We start from the raw sequence: 21,974 nt of genomic DNA on the forward strand, positions 1-21,974 counted from the left end.
CAAGGTAGGCTTATTTTTCTGTCTTCAGGCCTAGCTAGTTTCTCAGGCTGTGCCGAGTTGCATAGGGAGCGTTAGGCGCAATCCACGGCTACCTCTAGTGTGGTGTGATAGGATTAGGGATTGCGGTCAGCAGAGTTCCCACGTCTCAGAGCTCGTCCTATGTTTTTTGGTTATTGTCAGGTCACTTTGTGTGCTCTGAACTTCAAGGTCCATTGTGGTTCTGAATTACCTATTCATAACACCCTAGGCACTATTGGCAGTGACTTTGGCAAGAATCGCTGATGTGAAAGTAGCCTTTTGCGGCAGATCCGGCAGTTTTTCTGCATCTGCCATGTAACTGATCACTTACGGCAACACTGCATTTGGCTTCATTCATTCCCTATGGGATTTGCGGCACTTGACATGATCTGGCAAATGCGGTACCATACCTCCCAACTTTTGAAGAAGGGAAAGAGGCAAAAAGTTTGCGGCACACTACGTGCGCCACGGCAAATTTTAGGCCACGCCTCTGACCACATCCATTTCACAACTAGTCACACCCATATCCACGTCCCAACCACACCCATTTAGCACTGCTGATCACACTGTTTCATGTACAATAATTACAACCAAAAGAAAATATGGCCACACAGTGCTCCATACTGTATAATGGCCACACATGATGCTCAATACTGTATAATGGCCACACATGATGCTCAATACTGTATAATGGCCACACATGATGCTCCATGCTGTATAATGGCCACACATGATGCTCAATACTGTATAACGGCCACACATGATGCTCCATACTGTATAATTGCCACACACAGTTCTCCATACTGTATAATGATCCCACATGATGCTCAATACTCTATAATGGCCACACATGATGCTACATAGTGTATAATGGCCACACATGATGCTCCATACTGTATAATGGCCCCACATGATGCTCCATACTGTATAATGTAAAGCGGCATGGAATAAATGGCGCTATAACAATAAATAATAATAATAATAATAATGCTCCATACTGTATAATGGCCACACATGATGCTCCATGCTGTATAATGGCCACACATGATGCTACATAGTGTATAATGGCCACACATGATGCTCAGTACTGTATAATGGCAACACATGATGCTCCATACTGTATAATAGCCACACATGATGCTCCATACTGTATAATGGCCACACATGTTGCTCCATACAGTATAATGGCCACACATGATGCTACATACTGTATAATGACCCCACGTGATGCTCAATACTGTATAATGCCCTCCTCCCATCTTGTATGCATGGCTCATCTCCCCCCATCCTGTATGCATGGCTCATATCCCCCCTCCTGTATGCATGGCTCATATCCCCCCCTCCTGTATGCATGGCTCATCTCCTTCTCATCCCATATGCATGGCTCATAGTCCCCCCCCCCTCCTGTATGCATGGCTCATATCCCCCCTCCTGTATGCATGGCTCATATTCCCCCCTCCTGTATGCATGGCTCATATCCCCCCATCCTGTATGCATGGCTCATATTCCCCCCCCTCCTGTATGCATGGCTCATATTCCCCCCCTCCTGTGTGCATGGCTCATATTCCCCCATTCCTGTATGCATGGCTCATATTCCCCCCCTCCTGGATGCATGGCCCATATTCCCACCCCTCCTGTATGCGTGGCTCATATTCCCCCCCCCCCTCATATTCCCTCCCCCTATGCATGGCTCATCTCTCAACGCTCCTGCTCCCATCTTACATGGCTCGGCTTACTGTCCTCCTTCATCCCCCCGTCCCCTGTCCCTGCGTCCCTCATACTCACCTTTCCCACACCATGTGGCCGCGCCGAACATCCCTCTGGCTCTGTCCCGACTCCCGACGCAGCACCTTCTTCCTGAATGAGTGGTCATGTGGTACCGCTCATTAAGGTAATGAATATGCGCATATTCATGACCTTAATGAGCGGTACCACATGACCGCTCACTCAGGATGAGCTGCAGATGCTGAGACCAGGCATCTCTGGAGCAGGGTGAGTATGACATCTTCAAGGAGGGTGGGAGGCAGGAGGGTGGGAGGCAGGTGGGCGGGCGGGCGCTTGGGGGCTGGGGGGCAGTTGGTCGGGAGGTGACCCAGGACTTAAATAAATAATAATAAAAAAAAACCTTGCTCAGGTGCCGCCCCCCGCATCGTCCCGCCCTAGGCACGTGCCCTGAGGAAGGTTTCATTCCGAAACGCGCGTCGGGGTGAGCGGTGGACGGTGCGGTGGCTGATGTACTGACTACAGGTGAGATTGGGGTCTTTCCCTCTTCCTATGTTATGCCTTTCACACTATGTGTAGTACGATAGGGTAATTAATCATGGGAGTGTGGCTCTGTACTTGTTATGGCCGTCATTGGCCTTGGGCCTGCCGTACGATGTGGAAATTCCCCATATGTTGAATATGATTCACCCCACGTACCGTTAGCTGCTCCGTTTGGGCATATGGTGTTATACTGTTTGCATATTCCCCTTCTGCTCATCATATACCTGTTTGTTGATCCTTTTTTAACTAATAAACTATTTTGATATTTTGGACGTAAAAACTGCTTTGGTGCTTTTTTGTGTATGCTATTAACTGCAGTCTGTCCCGTTAATTGTCCTATTTTACTGGGGTGTTGTTCTGGCTTTATAGTTCTTGCCTGAACACTGGTTATCTTTTCCCCCGTACATAGACAATGTCACTGTATTCTTATTCTATGCCGGTGATATTAGGCCTAACAACTTTTAAGTGGAAATCTGGCCTTCTGATTTGCCACTGAAACATAGTTTTAACCTAAACGATTTGGAGTAGCTAATAACAATATTGTAACTGGAAATCTGTCCGGCCCTCTCATTATCCACTGAAACACAATTTTAGCACAAATGATTTGGAGTTGGAAATGGGGTTTCCAGAGACTGCCGCACAGTTTTTGCACAATCTCTTTCGATGCTGGAAGATGCAATATCTAAAAATGAAATTGATGCAAATAAATGTTTGCAAAAGAAAAACGACTGTCACTAACAATGCAACATACACTTCCCTACTGTGCTAGAAATTACCCGGCGATAAAAAAAAAAAAAATGTATGCAACAGAAAGAAGCTACCTATAATACTACTCTATACTATTTTTTTTCACTAAAAGAAAATTGGACGTCACCAATCAGTAATTGAAGCAATCCAAATTTTTTTAACATTTTTTGCAGTATTATGTAATACCGAAATATAACAGAAATCACGTAAAATGGTATGGATGAGTAATTGAATCAAGACAAAATTCTCACTGCTTTTTGTAGTGTTATATATACCACCGAAACAAACCCAAGAACAATTTTTGGGTGGGTTATATACTAACAAAGTGTACCTCAGAACACGTTTAACTCTACGGTCATTGCACCAATAGAATTCCTCAATATATCTAAGAATCCCCTCAAAATATAGACAACAAACAACCAGAGAAAAGAAGGAGCACTTATCCAATATATAAAAAAATAAAATCAACAAATTTTATTCAATTTAAAGCACATATAATCACATAAAAACATAGAATATGGATAACTTACATATGAGACATAGTACATAGACCAATGATTGCACTAAAAGACATCACTGGCACCACATCAAAACAAGGATATAAATATATAGTAACTCCCTAAGAAACATGGGTGACATGGATTTATAAAGATCTAATATCAATAGGTGTCCATCCGTTGTTCAAACTTATAATTATGTAACTTCTATCCACCAATATAATGGTTAATTAGGCATAGTGGGCTACGTGTATAGCTACAACCGTATAATACTAGTTTTCAAAACCATAAGTAGCTAGCCAATCACAAACATAAATATACATATTATATGCCCATGAGCTAATCTCAAACTATACCTGTCGACATGTACCAGAGACGTCCGTGCACCAAACACCTCGACGCGCGTTTCGCTGTCGTTATACTCTACGTTATATGGAGCGCCCCCAGACACAGGGCCACGATTTCTCGGTACCGGGCCTTTCTGGCTCGGTTCTGAGGCTGTCACGGTGGCTAGACCCGGTTCGCGACCCTACTCAGGGGCATCCAAGAAAGGTGGTACAGTCTGTCAAGGGTTCGTGACGCCACCTGTGGTGTTCGGTCAGCGTGACCGACGCTGCTGTGGGGTCCACTGGGGTGATGGAATGGCAGCTGGATGGTATACCTTCCCACAGGTGAAGTATATCCTCAGGGCTTCCCAGTAAGGTAGATGGTAATGGTGTGAGGTGCAGTCAATAACGAGGACACAGGGTTGCAGTCTCTTTACCTCTTTACTGAAGACTTCAGGATCCACAATCCAGAGCACATTAACAGGGCTATCTGAGACCGGCCGGTCTGATGGGCACATCCAGAGTTTCCTTCGCAGATGGAAATCGTTGCCTACCACTAGTGCCTGTTTGTGTTGTAGTCCTACCCTGCTGAGCATTCGGAATAGTCCTCACAACTGCTGTTCTCGTTCGTTCGTTCTCTACAGCTCTGTCTTTCTTTAGTTCCAGATGTTACTAGTTCAACGTCCCCCAGATATGTATGGCTAGGACGCACGCAAGGCCTGGAGTTCTTCCGGGACCCTAGAGACGCCCCTCTCCCACAGTTGCCCCCTATGTCTTCGTAGGTGTTTAGGTGAGACAGCCAACCTATAATTAACTGTCCTGCGGAGTAAGGCCTAGAGTCAGTTACTCCCGGCTACCGGCTACACGCCTCAGTAGGATGTTGCCTCGGTCTCACGGCACGACTCCTACTGGTACTCCTTTGTGCTTGATCTCGTTTACACTGTTCCACAATATCCTTCCCTTCGTGTCTCTCTCTTGGATACCGCCGCGGAGTGTGCAGGCGCGGTTCCTGTTATGACCTGGTGGTTAGGAGCACCCGACCTGATAGTTAAACTCATACAGGACGAGCTCTGGGATGTGGGAGCTCTGCTGACCGCAAGCCGTAATCCTATCACACACACTAAAAATAGCCGTGGAGCGCTCCTGACGCTCCCTAGGCGCCTCGTCACAGCCTCAGAGCTAGCTAGCCCTAGAGTTAGAAAATAAAGCCTACCTTGCCTCAGAGAAATTCCCCAAAGGAATAGGCAGCCCCCCACATGTAATGACTGTGAGAAAAGATGAAAGTCACAAACGCAGAAATGAAATAGGTTTCAGCAAAGAGAGGCCAGACTTACTAAATAGACAGAGGATAGGAAAGGAATCTTTGCGGTCAGCACAAAAACCTACAAAAGACCACGCAGAGTGTGCAAAAAAGACCTCCGCACCGACTCACGGTGCGGGGGTGGGGCCACTCTGCATCCCAGAGCTCCCAGCTAGCAAGACAAAATCAGGATAACCAGCTGGACAAAGAAACAATGAGCAAAAATAACAATAAGGAACTTAGCTTCTGCAGGAGAAGACAGGTCACCAGGCAGATCCAGGAGCGAACTGAACCAATGCTAAAACATTGACAGCTGGCATGGAGTAACGATCTGAGTGGAGTTAAATAGAGAAGCCAACCAAAGGATAAACCACGTCACCTGTGTAAGGAACCTCAGAAGCAGCAGCTTCACTCTCATAGCCACCAGAGGGAGCCCATAGACAGAACTCGCCGAAGTACCATTCACGACCACAGGAGGGAGTTCGACAACTCCTTGAGGAGGGGTCACCGAACCCTCACCAGAGCCCCCAGGCCGATCAGGATGAGCCAAATGAAAGGCACGAACAAGATCGGCAGCATGAACATCAGAGGCAAAAACCCAGGAATTATCTTCTTGACCATAACCCTTCCACTTGACCAGGTACTGGAGTTTCCGTCTCGAAACACGAGAATCCAAAATCTTCTCCACCATATACTCCAACTCCCCCTCGACCAACATCGGGGCAGGAGGATCAACGGAGGGAACCATAGGCGCCACGTATCTCCGCAACAACGACCTATGGAACACATTATGGATGGCAAAAGAAGCTGGAAGGTCCAAACGAAATGACACAGGATTAAGAACCTCAGAAATCTTATATGGTCCAATGAAACGAGGCTTAAACTTAGGAGAGGAAACCTTCATAGGAACGTGACGACATGACAACCAAACCAAATCCCCAACACGAAGTCGGGGACCAACACAATGCCGGCGGTTAGTGAAACGTTGAGCCTTCTCCTGGGACAATGTCAAATTGTCCACCACATGAGTCCAAATCTGCTGCAACCTGTCCACCACCGCATGCACACCAGGATAGTCCGAAGGCTCAACCTGCCCTGAACAGAAACGAGGATGGAAACCAGAATTGCAGAAAAAAGGAGAAACTAAAGTAGCCGAGCTGGCCCGATTATTAAGGGCGAAGTCAGCCAAATGCAAGAAGGACACCCAATCATCCTGATCAGCAGAAACAAAGCATCTCAGATATGTCTCCAAAGTCTGATTAGTTCGTTCGGTTTGGCCATTAGTCTGAGGATGGAAAGCCGAAGAAAAAGACAAATCAATGCCTATCTTAGCGTAAAAGGACCGCCAAAACCTCGAAACAAACTGGGAACCTCTGTCCGAGACGATGTTCTCCGGAATGCCATGCAAACGAACCACATGCTGGAAAAACCATGGCACCAAATCAGAGGAGGAAGGCAGTTTAGATAAGGGTACCAAATGGACCATCTTAGAGAAGCGATCACAAACCACCCAAATGACCGACATCTTTTGAGAAACAGGGAGATCAGAAATAAAATCCATGGAAATATGCGTCCAGGGCCTCTTCGGAATCGGCAAGGGCAAAAGCAACCCACTGGCACGAGAACAGCAGGGCTTAGCCCGAGCACAAATCCCACAGGACTGCACAAAAGAACGCACATCCCGTGACAAAGAAGGCCACCAAAAAGATCTAGCCACCAAATCTCTGGTACCAAAGATTCCAGGATGACGAGCCAATACTGAACAATGAATCTCTGAGATAACTCTACCAGTCCATCTATCAGGGACAAACAGTTTCTCCGTAGGATAACGGTCAGGTCTATCAGCCTGAAACTTTTGCAGCACACGCCGCAAATCAGGGGAAATGGCAGACAAAATTACCCCTTCTTTAAGAATACCCGCCGGCTCCGGAACACCCGGAGAGTCAGGCACAAAACTTCTTGACAGGGCATCAGCCTTCACATTCTTAGATCCCGGAAGGTATGAAACCACAAAATCAAAACGGGAGAAAAAGAGCGACCATCGAGCCTGTCTAGGATTCAACCGTTTGGCAGACTCGAGATAAGTCAAATTCTTGTGATCCGTCAAGACCACCACGCGATGTTTAGCTCCTTCAAGCCAATGTCGCCACTCCTCGAATGCCCACTTCATGGCCAACAACTCCCGATTGCCCACATCATAATTGCGCTCAGCAGGCGAGAATTTTCTAGAAAAGAAGGCACAGGGTTTCATCACCGAGCCATCAGAACTTCTTTGCGACAGAACAGCCCCTGCTCCAATTTCAGAAGCATCAACCTCCACCTGAAAAGGGAGCGAAACATCTGGCTGGCACAACACAGGGGCAGAAGCAAAACGACGCTTCAACTCCTAAAAAGCCGCTACAGCCGCAGAGGACCAATTGACCACATCAGCACATTTCTTGGTCAAATCAGTCAACGATTTAGCAATACTGGAAAAGTTAGCGATGAAGCGACGATAAAAATTAGCAAAGCCCAGGAACTTCTGCAAGCTCTTCACAGATGTTAGCTGAGTCCAATCGTAAATGGCCTGAACTTTAACAGGGTCCATCTCGATAGTAGAAGGGGAAAAAATGAAACCCAAAAATGAAACCTTCTGAACTCCAAAGAGACACTTTAACCCCTTCACAAACAAGGAATTCGCACGAAGGACCTGGAACACCATTCTGACCTGCTTCACATGAGACTCCCAATCATCCGAAAAGACCAAAATGTCATCCAAATATACAATCATAAATCTATCCAGGTACTCTCGGAAGATGTCATGCATAAGGGACTGAAACACAGATGGAGCATTAGAAAGCCCGAATGGCATAACCAGGTACTCAAAATGGCCCTCGGGCGTATTAAATGCTGTTTTCCATTCATCGCCCTGTTTAATTCGCACAAGATTATACGCCCCTCGAAGATCTATCTTGGTGAACCAACTAGTCCCTTTAATCCGAGCAAATAAATCAGACAGCAGCGGCAAAGGATACTGAAATTTGACTGTGATCTTATTAAGAAGGCGGTAATCAATACAAGGTCTCAAAGAACCATCCTTCTTGGCCACAAAGAACCCTGCTCCCAATGGTGACGACGACGGACGAATATGACCCTTCTCCAAGGATTCCTTTATATAACTCCGCATAGCGGCGTGCTCTGGCACAGATAAATTAAACAGACGGCCCTTAGGAAACTTATTACCAGGAATCAAATTAATAGCACAGTCGCAATCCCTATGAGGAGGTAGGGCACCAGATTTGGGCTCTTCAAATACATCCCGGTAATCTGATAAAAACTCAGGGACTTCAGAAGGAGTGGAAGGCGAAATTGACAGCAATGGAACATCACAATGTACCCCCTGACAACCCCAGCTGGATACAGACATAGATTTCCAATCCAATACTGGATTATGGACCTGTAGCCATGGCAACCCCAAAACGACCACATCATGCAGATTATGCAACACCAAAAAGCGAATATCCTCCTGATGTGCAGGAGCCATGCACATGGTCAATTGAGTCCAGTACTGAGGCTTATTCTTGGCCAAAGGCGTAGCATCAATTCCTCTCAATGGAATAGGATACTGCAAGGGCTCCAAGAAAAAACCACAGCGCCTGGCAAACTCCAAGTCCATCAAATTCAGGGCAGCGCCTGAATCCACAAATGCCATTACAGAATAGGACGACAGAGAGCAAATCAGAGTAACGGACAAAAAAAATTTAGACTGTACCGTACCAATGGTGGCAGACCTAGCGAACCGCTTAGTGCGCTTAGGACAATTGGAGATAGCATGAGTGGATTCACCACAGTAAAAACACAGCCCATTCCGACGTCTGTGTTCTTGCCGTTCAGCTCTAGTCAAAGTCCTATCACATTGCATAGGCTCAGGCCTATGCTCAGAAAATACCGCCAGATGGTGCACAGCTTTGCGCTCACGCATGCGCCGATCGATCTGAATGGCCAAGGACATAGACTCATTCAGACCAGAATCCCACCATGACATCCTTAAGGGCTTCAGAAAGACCCTTTCTGAAAATTGCCGCCAGGGCACATTCATTCCACTGAGTAAGCACAGACCACTTTCTAAACTTCTGACAGTACCCCTCCGCTTCATCTTGACCCTGACACAAAGCCAGCAAGATTTTCTCTGCCTGATCCACTGAATTTGGTTCATCATAAAGCAATCCAAGCGCCAGAAAAAAACGCATCTACATCTCGCAATGCAGGATCTCCTTGCGTAAGGGAAAATGCCCAGTCTTGAGGGTCACCACACAACAAAGAAATTATGATTTTTACTTGTTGAACGGGGTCACCAGAGGAGCGGGGTTTCAAAGCTAGAAACAGTTTACAATTATTTTTGAAATTCAAGAATCTAGATCTATCCCCAGAAAATAAATCAGGAATAGGAATTCTAGGCTCTAACATAGGATTCTGAACCACAAAATCTTGAATGTTTTGTACCCTTGCAGTGAGATGATCCACACAAGAGGATAGACCCTGAATGTCCATCTCTACACCTGTGTCCTGAACCACCCAAAGGTCTAGGGGAAAAGAAAGACAAAACACAGTGGAAAGAAAAAAAAATGGTCTCAGAAGTCCTCTTATCCATCTATTGAGATGCATTAATACTTTGGGCAAGCTGTACTGTTATGACCTGGTGGTTAGGAGCACCCGACCTGATAGTTAAACTCATACAGGACAAGCTCTGGGATGTGGGAGCTCTGCTGACCGCAAGCCCTAATCCTATCACACACACTAAAAATAGCCGTGGAGCGCTCCTGACGCTCCCTAGGCGCCTCGTCACAGCCTCAGAGCTAGCTAGCCCTAGAGATAGAAAATAAAGCCTACCTTGCCTCAGAGAAATTCCCCAAAGGAATAGGCAGCCCCCCACATATAATGACTGTGAGAAAAGATGAAAGTCACAAACGCAGAAATGAAATAGGTTTCAGCAAAGAGAGGCCAGACTTACTAGATAGACAGAGGATAGGAAAGGAATCTTTGTGGTCAGCACAAAAACCTACAAAAGACCATGCAGAGTGTGCAAAAAAGACCTCCGCACCGACTCACGGTGCGGGGGGGGGGGGGGCCACTCTGCATCCCAGAGCTTCCAGCTAGCAAGACAAAATCAGGATAACCAGCTGGACAAAGAAACAATGAGCAAAAATAACAATAAGGAACTTAGCTTCTGCAGGAGAAGACAGGTCACCAGGCAGATCCAGGAGCGAACTGAACCAATGCTAAAACATTGACAGCTGGCATGGAGTAACGATCTGAGTGGAGTTAAATAGAGAAGCCAACCAAAGGATAAACCACGTCACCTGTGTAAGGAACTTCAGAAGCAGCAGCTTCACTCATAGCCACCAGAGGGAGCCCATAGACAGAACTCGCCGAAGTACCATTCACGACCACAGGAGGGAGTTCGACAACAGAATTCACAACAGGTTCCGTTCTGTTATGTTTGCTAGGCACCTGCCAGGTTCCCACGCCTGACAGGGACCCCCCTGTGTCTTCTCCATGCAACACCCCCTGCCACGGGATGTTGCCTGAATCCAACCCAGTCAGCTTCTGACTAACTTCCTCCCCGGCCCCTAGTTTTACCAGTGTGAGGAGTGGTCCAATAAATAAAGCCTTTTGCTCCCCCTAGTGGCCGGAGCGTGAAGTGTAATGTGTCCTGGTGATACCTGGTCAAGAGAACTCCTTTAGTGCCATCAGATGTACCATCACTCCCCTTAGTGGCAGAGCGTCATACTGCAAAGACCAGGTATCTGGGGCGCTGCATTATATGTAAGTGACCAAGCTTTTGGTAGTGCCTGAGCCCCCAACATATAGAAATGAGCAACCCCCTGTGTCACCTGCACCACTGACTGCTCCCCTAGGACAGTACACTCTCTCGGGGGCGGTAGTAGCCCTGTCTCGAGCCGCCTCAAGGAGCCGCTCACAGGCCCATTCCTTCCTCAACCAGGGTTCATCCTGCTCCTTTCCTTCTGGGATCACAACTACTGCTTACCAGCAATGTTAACCCTCTCTTTGGCGAAATGTGACCCTGGTTCCAGCCATCAGCTCTTGCAGCCTTTGAGGCAAGTGTTCTGTCTCTGCTGCCTGGGGATGCTAACTCTCAGTATCTTGCAGCTAGCAGGCCCGATAACATCTCTCCAGACCTAGTTCTGGCTCACCTCCTTGTCTCTACCGATCAGCCTACGCCCCAGAGTCCGCTCATCAGTTCCTTAATCCTGGCTCTCTCGTCCGCAAGGAGCCCCGCGGTAAAGGATGCGGCCTGGGTTTGGCCCTTGGTGGTTCCAGGTGATCGTCCAGATCTGGACCACAGGCTCTTGCCACCACTGCTGTTGTGCAGCTTCCTCTGGCTCTAGTATTCCTCTGGTCACTCTCTCAGGAGTCTCTCATGGTTGTTCCATCTTTGTCACCCACTAAGCACGTTACGCTGTATCGATGACAAATTCAATACAGCTACAAATTTTAACACCTTTTTAGAGTGTTATATACCACAGAAATGTAACCCAGTCCAGGGAATAGTGTATGGGTGAGCAATTTAACCCATAAAAATTTGTAAACACTTTTGTGGAGCTATAGATATCACATTAATGTACCCCAGACCACGGAATACTGTATGGGAGCGTAATTTAACCCAGCAAAAAATGTTTACACTTTTTTTTTAGTTATATGTCACAAAAATTTATCCCAGACAACAGAATACTGTATGTGTGAGAAATTTAACCCAACAACATTTTTAAAAGCTTGTTTTGGAGTTTATATACCACAGTAATGTAGCCCAGACCACGGAATACTGTATGGCGGAGAAATTTAATCAAGCAAATTTTTTTTACGCTTTTCTAAGTGTTATATATCCCAAAAATGTTCTCCAAATTACAGAATACTGTATGGGTGAGTAATTTAGCCCAATAACATTTTTGAACACTTTTTTGGAGTGATAGATATCCCAGTGATGTACCCCATACCACAGAATTCTGTATTGGTGAGTAATTTACCTCAGCAACATTTTGTAATGCTTTTTTTAAGTTCTAGATATCACAAAAATGTTCCCCAGACCATGGAATACTCTATGGGTGAGTAATTTAATCCAGAAAAAAATGTCAACACTTTATTGTCAAGCCATTAACCCTCATACACTTTCAGACTCCTTACACTCATCACTGTCCCCAATCTCTTCTTTTTCCTGTCCTGATCTGGCTGTACATCACTTCAATGAAATTCTTAGAAGCACCCTAGACCAAGTAGCTCCCCTCACCCTCAGAACCTCCAAACACAGAGTAAAACAGCCCTGGCTCACATCGCAAACCCGATTTCTCCAGCGATGCTCTAGGAGTGCTGAACGCTTATGGAGGAAAATTCACACACCAGAAGACTTCATACACTTCAAATTTATGTTAAAAACCTATAACTCTGCCCTTCACATTGCCAAACAGACCTACTTCACCACTCTGATCTCCTCACTATCCAACAACCCCAAGAAACTTTTTGACACCTTTCACTCCCTCCTCAGGCCAAAAGCTCAAGTCCCTATCACAGACATTTGTGCTGATGACCTGGCCTACCACTTTATAGAGAAAATAGACAATATCCGTCAGGAAATCCGCTCCCAGACACAAAGTTCAGTGACTCCCATCCCTCCCCGCATCTCCCCTGGCTCACTCTCCGCATTAGATCCCATCACAGAAGAAGTCTCCAGGCTCCTCTCTTCTTCTCGTCCGACTACATGCTATACCGACCCCATTCCCTCTCATCTCCTCCAGTCTCTCTCTCCAGCCATCACTACTCACCTAACTACAATCTTTAATCTCTCACTCTCCTCAGACATTTTGCCGTCCTCCTTCAAACACTCTATCATTATTCAGTTACTAAAGAAACCCACCCTCGACCCATCCTGCAAAAACAACTACAGACTGGTCTCCAATCTCCGCTTCATCTCTAAACTCTTGGAGTGCCTAGTCTACTTCTGCCTTACCCGTTACCTCTCCATTCACTCCCTCCTAGACCCTTCACAGTCCGGCTTCCGCCCCCTACACTCAACAGAAACTGCACTCATCAAAGTGACCAACGACCTTCTGACAGCAAAATGTAACGGTGACCACTCTCTGCTCATTCTTCTCGATCTTTCTGCAGCTTTCGACACTGTTGACCACCCTATCTTACTCTCTAGGCTCCAGTCACTTGAAATTAAGGACACTGCTCTCCTGGTTCTCCTATCTTTTTGACCGCTCCTTCAGTGTTCTGTTCTTTGGCTCCACTTCATCTCCTCTTCCTCTCAGTCGGGGTACCTCAGGGCTCAGTCCTTGGCCCCCTTCTCTTCTCCCTCTACACGGCCCCAATTGGACAGACTATCAGCAGATTTGGCTTTCAGTACCATCTTTATGCCGATGACACACAACTATATACGTCATCCCCTGGCCTTACTCCTGCTGTACTACAGAACACCACTGACTGCCTGTCCGCAGACTCTGACATCATGTCCGCTCTCTATTTGAAACTCAACCTCACCAAAACTGAACTTCTTCTGCTCCCACCATCTACTAACCTCCTTAAACCTGACGTTTCCCTCTCAGTGGGTGGCACCATAATAACACCCCGGCAGCAGGCACGCTGTCTGGGTGTTATGTTTGACTCTGATCTCTCCTTCGCATCCCATATACAATCTCTTGCCCGCTCATGCCGCTTACACCTAAAGAACATCTCTAGAATCCGCCCTTTTCTCACTATAGAAACAACAAAAACCCTCACTGTTGCCCTGATCCACTCCCGCCTGGACTACTGCAATGCTCTATTAATTGGCCTCCCCCTTACTTGTCTTTCCCCTCTCCAATCTATCCTCAATGCAGCAGCCAGGGTTGTCCATCTGGCTAATCGTTACTCAGATGCATCTGCTCTTCGCCAGTCATTACACTGGCTGCCTATTCATTACAGGATACAATTCAAAGTACTTGTTCTCACCCACAAAGCTCTCCACAGTGTGGCACCCCCTTACATCTCCTCCCTCATTTCTGTCTATCGGCCTAACTGACCGCTGCGCTCTGCAAATGACTTTCGACTAACCTCTGCACTAATCCGTACCTCCCACTCGCGACTACAAGACTTCTCACGTGCTGCGTCAATCCTCTGGAATGCTCTACCCCAGGAAATTAGGACCATCCATAATGTTCATAGTTTTAGGCGCTCCCTCAAAACACATTTGTTCAGAGCGGCCTATCATGTTCCCTAATCAGTTATTTTGTTTGTGTGTAGCCCATTCACTACTTCCATCCCCCACTCCCTGAAGATGGCTGGACCATCATTGTAAATACATCATTGTAAATACACACCTGTACTTTGTATTTCCCCACCTCATTGTAGATTGTAAGCTCTCACGAGCAGGGTCGTCTTGTGTTGATTTAATTATTGTATTGTTAACATTGTTACTTATGACTGTTGTGTTTGAAGCTGTTAAACTGTAAAGCACTGTGGAATATGTTGGCGCTATATAAATAAAGATTATTATTATTATTGAAGTATTACATAACACCAAAATGTACCACAAAGCCTGAAATACTCAATAGATCACACAATATATTCAACTTTTTCCCACAAAAAAAAAAATCTGCAGCTATATATTTTGCAAGGGACTGCACAGCCCTAATTCCAGTCTACAGACTGTATTCTGCCACTTTCCCTGCTCCCACAACTTTCTCTCCATCCCTAGACTAAATGCAGAACGTATGTGATGCAAACAGGAAAGCAAACAATTAGCCCTTGAGCATCCGTATCAACACTACAAGACTCTGATGTGTTATATTATACACACACAAGCCTACACAAGCACTCCCTCGCTCTTATATGAACTGTCATAGAGCTGTGCAATGACACCAGTGTGTGTAAGGATTCTGGACTTTCCTGGTGTCTGTTCGCCCTGATCCAAGATGGAGTCTTTGGATCTCGCCCTGTCATGGAACTTCCTGTCTGTCCTGACTATTTAAGTCCGGGTCTTCTGTTCTCCTGTGCCTGAGTATTTTGTGCTGCTGGCTCCTGAGCATCTGCCTGTTTGCTGGCTAACTCCCTGCTTCTGCTGCTTACTACTCGGTGGTCTGCTTCACCCCATTCAGCTACCTCTCGCCCCTGGAACTGCTGCGACGTGCAATACACCAGTGGAAGGATTTCCTTTGTGTACCAAACTTTTCCCAGTGTTGTGCCTCTTTGCACAACCACACCAAGTGAGCAAGATTCAAGCTGTGCTTTTCTCTCCAAGAAAGATGTACTCATCTTCTACCCTTAGATAGCGCTCTCCCTCTTTCTCCCCTTGTCCTCTCTTTTTCAGGACGTCATTCAGAGGACGCATCATCTGTGAACAATTGGACTCCTACTAACAAGTACTGTGCACACGTGTGAGCAAGTTTTGCTGGACTTCGTCATCTAAGTACTGTGTGCATTTGCACTATAACCTTGTTGGACTTCCTCGTTTTAGTGTCTTGTTTGCTTCCACATAATTTCCTTGCTGGACTGGTTCACATTAGCGGTCGCGCCCTGCTACTCAGTTTGCTGTGATTTTCTATATAGAGCTGAGGACCTCGTTACTATTGCAGGAATATCTGTACCATGTTTTGTTCGCTATTCTGTTTGCTGTGACTTTCTATATAGAGCTGAGACCTCGTTACAATTGCAGAAATATCTGTTAGTTCTGCTTACATTTCTGTTTTTGAGTAAATACATCTTTTGTTGCAACTTTGCTCTCAGACTGGCTTTATCCCATGCTATCAGATTCCGTAGTACCCATATAATTATTACAGTGTGCCAAGCTGGGCGGCGCCTGTTCTTTATAACCCCTGAAGATGTCATACGGCCAGTGAATTACAGTAATGCCACAACCAAGAAGGCTACGGCATTACAGTGATGTGCAGGCAATCCCTGCATGCTTATTAACTGTGTAACATTCGGCCTAGCCAGTCTCCAGACCTTAATCCCATAGAAAACTTATGGAGGGAGTTGAAGCTCCGAGTTGCCAAGCAACAGCCTCAAAATCTTAATGATTTAGTGATGATCTGCAAAGAGGAGTGGACTAAAATTCCTCCTGACATGTGTGCAAACCTCATTATTTGCTGCTGACATTTCTGCGTCAAAATGTGTATTTTGGCAGGAAAAATGTTGCAGAATAATTCAGGGTTTTGCTTTATTTTTCTGTGAATTTTTTATGCATTTTCCCAGTCATTAGAATGGGTGAAAAATGCTGAAATAATTGACATGGTGCAGATATGAAAATGCTGCAAATTTGCATGGAAAAAATAAGCAACATGTGCATGAGATTTCCCAAATCTCCTTCAATTTGTTGGGACAGTAAAATGCCTAATTTTTGGGAATAAAAAATGTTTGGCAAAAACGTGACGTGTGTGAATCCCTAAACCTTTATCCCTGTTTAGGTTTGAGACCTGGACAGAGTTAGTGTTGTCTGTAAGAATAAGGAAAGGAGTGCATGTGGTCTAGGGCAGAGGAACATTAATGGCCACTGAAAACTGGTATTCTTGACAGAAGGAGACATCTCAACCATTCATGTTTGAGGATACAGCAACAAGTATTGTTTTTTGCTGATATCGTACAGGGAGAATTCACTTACTTAATTGTTGCACCACCAGTATTTGTGCATGGTTGTTGTGGGACACATTATATGTATGCACTATGATATATCCTCTCCACTCTGCACCAGTCTGTCATTGTAAATTTGTTTACTGTAAACGATATCTATAACTCTGTATGTAACCCCTTTTCTCATGCACAGCACCATGGAATTAATGGTTCCATATAAATAATAATAATAATTATATGAAAGACAAATAATAACCAGATGGATGGATACATTTTTATGATTAAACCCAGATTCTGGGGAAAAACTACAAATATAATCATCTAAAGTCAAACAGTAGGAATCATATTTACTCTTTTGCAGGAAAAAAGACAATTGCAAACATTAATAAGAATCTTTTACTACTTCCAAATGTGAACAGAATCTCCCACCTAATTATACGCCTCTCCCTGAAGCTTCCATAGGAGTCATTCCTGTTTACAGCTTTTGGCACTGAGACAATTAATTGAACATATTAAAATAACTGCTGCCATTGTGCCAAGCATGATGATCCCGGTAGGGGGATCCCAGATCCTGTTCGTACCCTTCATGTAATAATGGTCACTAACAAAGATCAAAGCAGAACTTATTAATGTCCCCATTATCTAAACAGCCCACTTACCGCAAGATGTCCCAGGTGAAGCAGCGGTTCAGGTCCCTTTCATAGTATCTCACGCATTTCTCAGTTGCTTTTGGGTTGGCCAATATTGGAACAGCAGTGAATGTGTCCCTCACCAGATCAGTAGAGTCTCTAAGCCAGCATTTTACGAGAGTGACCCCCGACATCTCATTACCATGTGTACCTCCTGCCACAGCGACACGATGAAGGGAATTAATGGAGACTGTTCCAGACATGCTGAAAAGACGTTTGGCGGATCTCTAGATCTTCGGAGATGGTGAATCGCAGGACAGCACAAGACAAAGATTTCAAAGTTTACATACACTCAACTCTTCCGCTTCCTAGTCAAACTAACTTTGGTGGATTGTGCCTTATTCTTTGTTTGTTAAATTCTCATTACTGGATAATAATATCTTCTACAAGTTACACGCAAATTATCTATTAACCCCAGGAATGCTGACAAGGCCAAGGGTCATATGTAGATTTCCACCATACAGCACAACGCAGGTGACCAGAGCTCACAGCCATCCACACACACAGTCATGCTGTGACCTGACTTAACACTGTCTGACCCTTCATGTGGCAACAATGCAGCAGTCACATGAGTGAGAGAACCTGAGCTGTCACAGTATTAACACTGTACAATGGGCACAACATGCTAGTGTCCATATCTACAATCAGATCCCAAACTGTTGTGCATTACGGACAGCATCTAGTCCAGATAGAGCAATCACAAAATTAATTTTGATTCTGGATGTGGATTCTAGGTAATGTTCTTAACTGAACCTTTAGACTAGGCACGAATGCAGAAAAGGGACAGGCTTTAGAAATACCCTGGTTTATGGAAAGAGGAAAAAAGACAAGTGCGGCGCTTCCTCTGAGCGTAATATGTTTTTACCAACAGTAAAAAATAATTATTTTAGTTGTGGTTATGCTCACCTTCGATCAGTAAGAAATGCACGTTGAGATTCTCAAGTAATCAAGTCTTTAGGAAACTCTCCTCCGTGTCTTGTATAATCCAATAAGGAGTGCGGCTCACTTTGGAGAACTATGTATTGATCCTGCTTCGGACCTACATAGGTGGTGAATTCTAAGGGAAAAGAAACTCCAAGCGAATGTGGCGCTAATCACCTTAGGGTTTTTTGAATACATCCACTTCCAGCGAAAAACTATTACTAAAAGTTAATTTATTTTCTCAAAAAAGATACAAATATTTTTAACCCCTTTACCCCCAAGGGTGGTTTGCACGTCAATGACCAGGCCAATTTTTACAATTCTGACCACTGTCCCTTTATGAAGTTATAACTCCGAAACGCTTCAACGGATCCTGGTGATTCTGACATTGTTTTCTCGTGACATATTGTACTTCATGATAGTGGTAAAATTTCTTTGATAGTACCTGCGTTTATTTGTGAAAAAAACGGAAATTTGGCGAAAATTTTGAAAATTTCGCAATTTTCAAACTTTGAATTTTTATGCAATTAAATCACAGAGATATGTCACAAAATACTTAATAAGTAACATTTCCCACATGTCTCCTTTACATCAGCATAATTTTGGAACCAAATTTTTTTTTTGTTAGGGAGTTATAAGGGTTAAAAGTTGACCAGCAATTTCTCATTTTTACAACACCATTTTTTTTTAGGGACCACGTCTCATTTGAAGTCATTTTGAGGGGTCTATATGATAGAAAATGCCCAAGTGTGACACCATTCTAAAAACTGCACCCCTCAAGGTGCTCAAAACCACATTCAAGAAGTTTATTAACCCTTCAGGTGTTTAATAGGAATTTTTTGAATGTTTAAATAAAAATGAACATTTAACTTTTTTACACAAAAAATTTACTTCAGCTCCAATTTGTTTTATTTTACCAAGGGTAACAGGAGAAAATGGACCCCAAAAGTTGTTGTCCAATTTGTCCTGAGTACGCTGATACCCCATATGTGGCAGTAAACCACTGTTTGGGCGCCGTTTGACTTTTCAATGCAAAATTGACAGAAATTGAGATGGGACGCCATGTTGCGTTTGGAGAGCCACTGATGTGCCTAAACATTGAAACCCCCACAAGTGACACCATTTTGGAAAGTAGACCCCCTAAGGAACTTATCTGGATGTGTGGTGAGCACTTTGACCCACCAAGTGCTTCACAGAAGTTTATAATGCAGAACCGTAAAAATAAAAAATCATATTTTTTCACAAAAATTATATTTTTGCCCCCAATTTTTTATTTTTCCAAGGGTAAGAAAAGAAATTGGACCTCAAAAGTTGTTGTCCAATACGCCATGTTGCGTTTGGAGAGCCACTGATGTGCCTAAACATTGAAACCCCCCACAAGTGACACCATTTTGGAAAGTAGACCCCCTAAGGAACTTATCTGGATGTGTGGTGAGCACTTTGACCCACCAAGGGCTTCACAGAAGTTTATAATGCAGAGCCATAAAAATAAAACAAAATTTTTTTCCCACAAAAATTATTTTTTAGCCCCCAGTTTTGTATTTTCCCTAGGGTAACAGGAGAAATTGGACCCCAAAAGTTGTTGTCCAATTTGTCCTGAGTACGCTGATACCCCATATGTGAGGGGGAACCACCGTTTGGGCGAATGGGAGGGCTCGGAAGGGAAGGAGCGCCATTTGGAATGCAGACTTAGATGGAATGGTCTGCAGGCGTCACATTGCGTTTGCAGAGCCCCTAATGTACCTAAACAGTAGAAACCCCCCACAAGTGACACCATTTTGGAAAGTAGACCCCCTAAGGATCTCATCTTGATGTGTTGTGAGAGCTTTGAACCCCCAGGTATTTCACTACAGTTTATAACGCAGAGCCGTGCAAATAAAAAATATTTTTTTTCCACAAAAATTATATTTTAGCCCCCAGTTTTGTATTTTTCCAAGGTTAGCAGGAGAAATTGGACCCTAAATGTTGTTGTCCAATTTGTCCTGAGTACGCTGATACCTGATATGTGGGGGGGAACCACCGTTTGGGCGCATGGGATGGCTCGGAAGGGAAGGAGCATCATTTGGAATGCAGACTTAGATGGATTGGTCTGCAGGCGTCACATTGCGTTTGCAGAGCCCCTAATGTACCTAAACAGTAGAAACCCCCCACAAGTGACCCCATATTGGAAACTAGACCCCTCAATGAACTTATCTAGATGTGTTGTGAGAACTTTGAACCCCCAAGTGTTTCACTACAGTTTATAACGCAGAGCCGTGAAAATAAAAAATCTTTTTGTTTTCCCACAAAAATTATTTTTAGCCCCCAGTTTTGTATTTTCCCAAGGGTAACAGGAGAAATTGGTCCACAAAAGTTGTTGTCCAATTTGTCCTGAGTACGCTGATACCCCATATGTTGGGGTAAACCCCTGTTTGGGCACACGGGAGAGCTCGGAAGGGAAGGAGCACTGTTTTACTTTTTCAACGCAGAATTGGCTGGAATTGAGATCGGACGCCATGTCGTGTTTGGAGAGCCCCTGATGTGCCGAAACAGTGGAAACCCCCCAATTATAACTGAAACCCTAATCTAAACACACCCCTAACCCTAATTCCAATGGTAACCCTAACCACACCTCTAACCCTGACACACCCCTAACCCTAATCCCAACCCTATTCCCAACTGTAAATGTAATCTAAACCCTAACCCTAACTTTAGCCCCAACCCTAACTGTAGCCCCAACCCTAACCCTAGCCCTAACCCTAACCCTAGCCCTAATCCTAGCCCTAACCCTAGCCCTAACCCTAGCCCTAACCCTAGCCCTAACCCTAGCCCTAACCCTAGCCCTAACCCTAACCCTAACCCTAGCCCTAATGGGAAAATGGAAATAAATACATTTTTTTTTATTTTTCCCTAACTAAGGGGGTAATGAAGGGGGGTTTGATTTACTTTTATAGCGAGTTTTTTAGCGGATTTTTATGATTGGCAGCCGTCACACACTGAAAGACGCTTTTTATTGCAAAAAATATTTTTTGCAATACCACATTTTGAGAGCTATAATTTTTCCATATTTTGGTCCACAGAGTCATGTGAGGTCTTGTTTTTTGCGGGACGAGTTGGCGTTTTTACTGAAAACATTTTCGGGCACGTGACATTTTTTGATCGCTTTTTATTCCGATTTTTGTGAGGAAGAATGACCAAAAACCAGCTATTCATGAATTTCTATTGGTGGAGGCGTTTATACCGTTGCGCGTTTGGTAAAATTGATAAATCAGTTTTATTCTTCGGGTCAGTACGATTACAGCGATACCTCATTGATATCATTTTTTTATGGTTTGGCGCTTTTATACGATAAAAACTATTTTACAGAAAAAATAATTATTTTTGCATCACTTTATTCTCAGGACTATAACTTTTTTATTTTTTTGCTGATGATGCTGTATGGCAGCTCGTTTTTTGCGGGACAATATGACGCTTTCAGCGGTACCATGGTTATTTATATCTGTCCTTTTGATCGCGTGTTATTCCACTTTTTGTTTGGCGGTATGATAGTAAAGCGTTGTTTTTTGCCTCGTTTTTTTTTTTTTTTCTTACGGTGTTTACTGAAGGGGTTAACTAGTGGGACAGTTTTATA

At 44.6% G+C, this 21,974-nt stretch overlaps 1 protein-coding gene across 2 annotated transcripts in view; it reads right to left on the bottom strand.

The window, feature by feature from the left end:
• The window catches only part of ACY3 (aminoacylase 3), a 141,709-nt gene extending 123,946 nt beyond the window's left edge, over positions 1-17,763 (bottom strand). For both annotated transcript variants that reach the window (XM_069752954.1, XM_069752955.1), the window contains exon 1: positions 17,414-17,763. In XM_069752954.1, coding sequence (XP_069609055.1) covers positions 17,414-17,646 — 233 coding nt within the window. In that variant the 5' untranslated portion in view covers positions 17,647-17,763. The remainder of the gene's footprint in view (positions 1-17,413) is intronic.
• Positions 17,764-21,974: the final 4,211 nt, after the last annotated feature.

The sequence above is a fragment of the Ranitomeya imitator genome, chromosome 2 (assembly GCF_032444005.1).
Source record: "Ranitomeya imitator isolate aRanImi1 chromosome 2, aRanImi1.pri, whole genome shotgun sequence".
NCBI classification, from domain to species: Eukaryota; Metazoa; Chordata; class Amphibia; order Anura; family Dendrobatidae; genus Ranitomeya; species Ranitomeya imitator.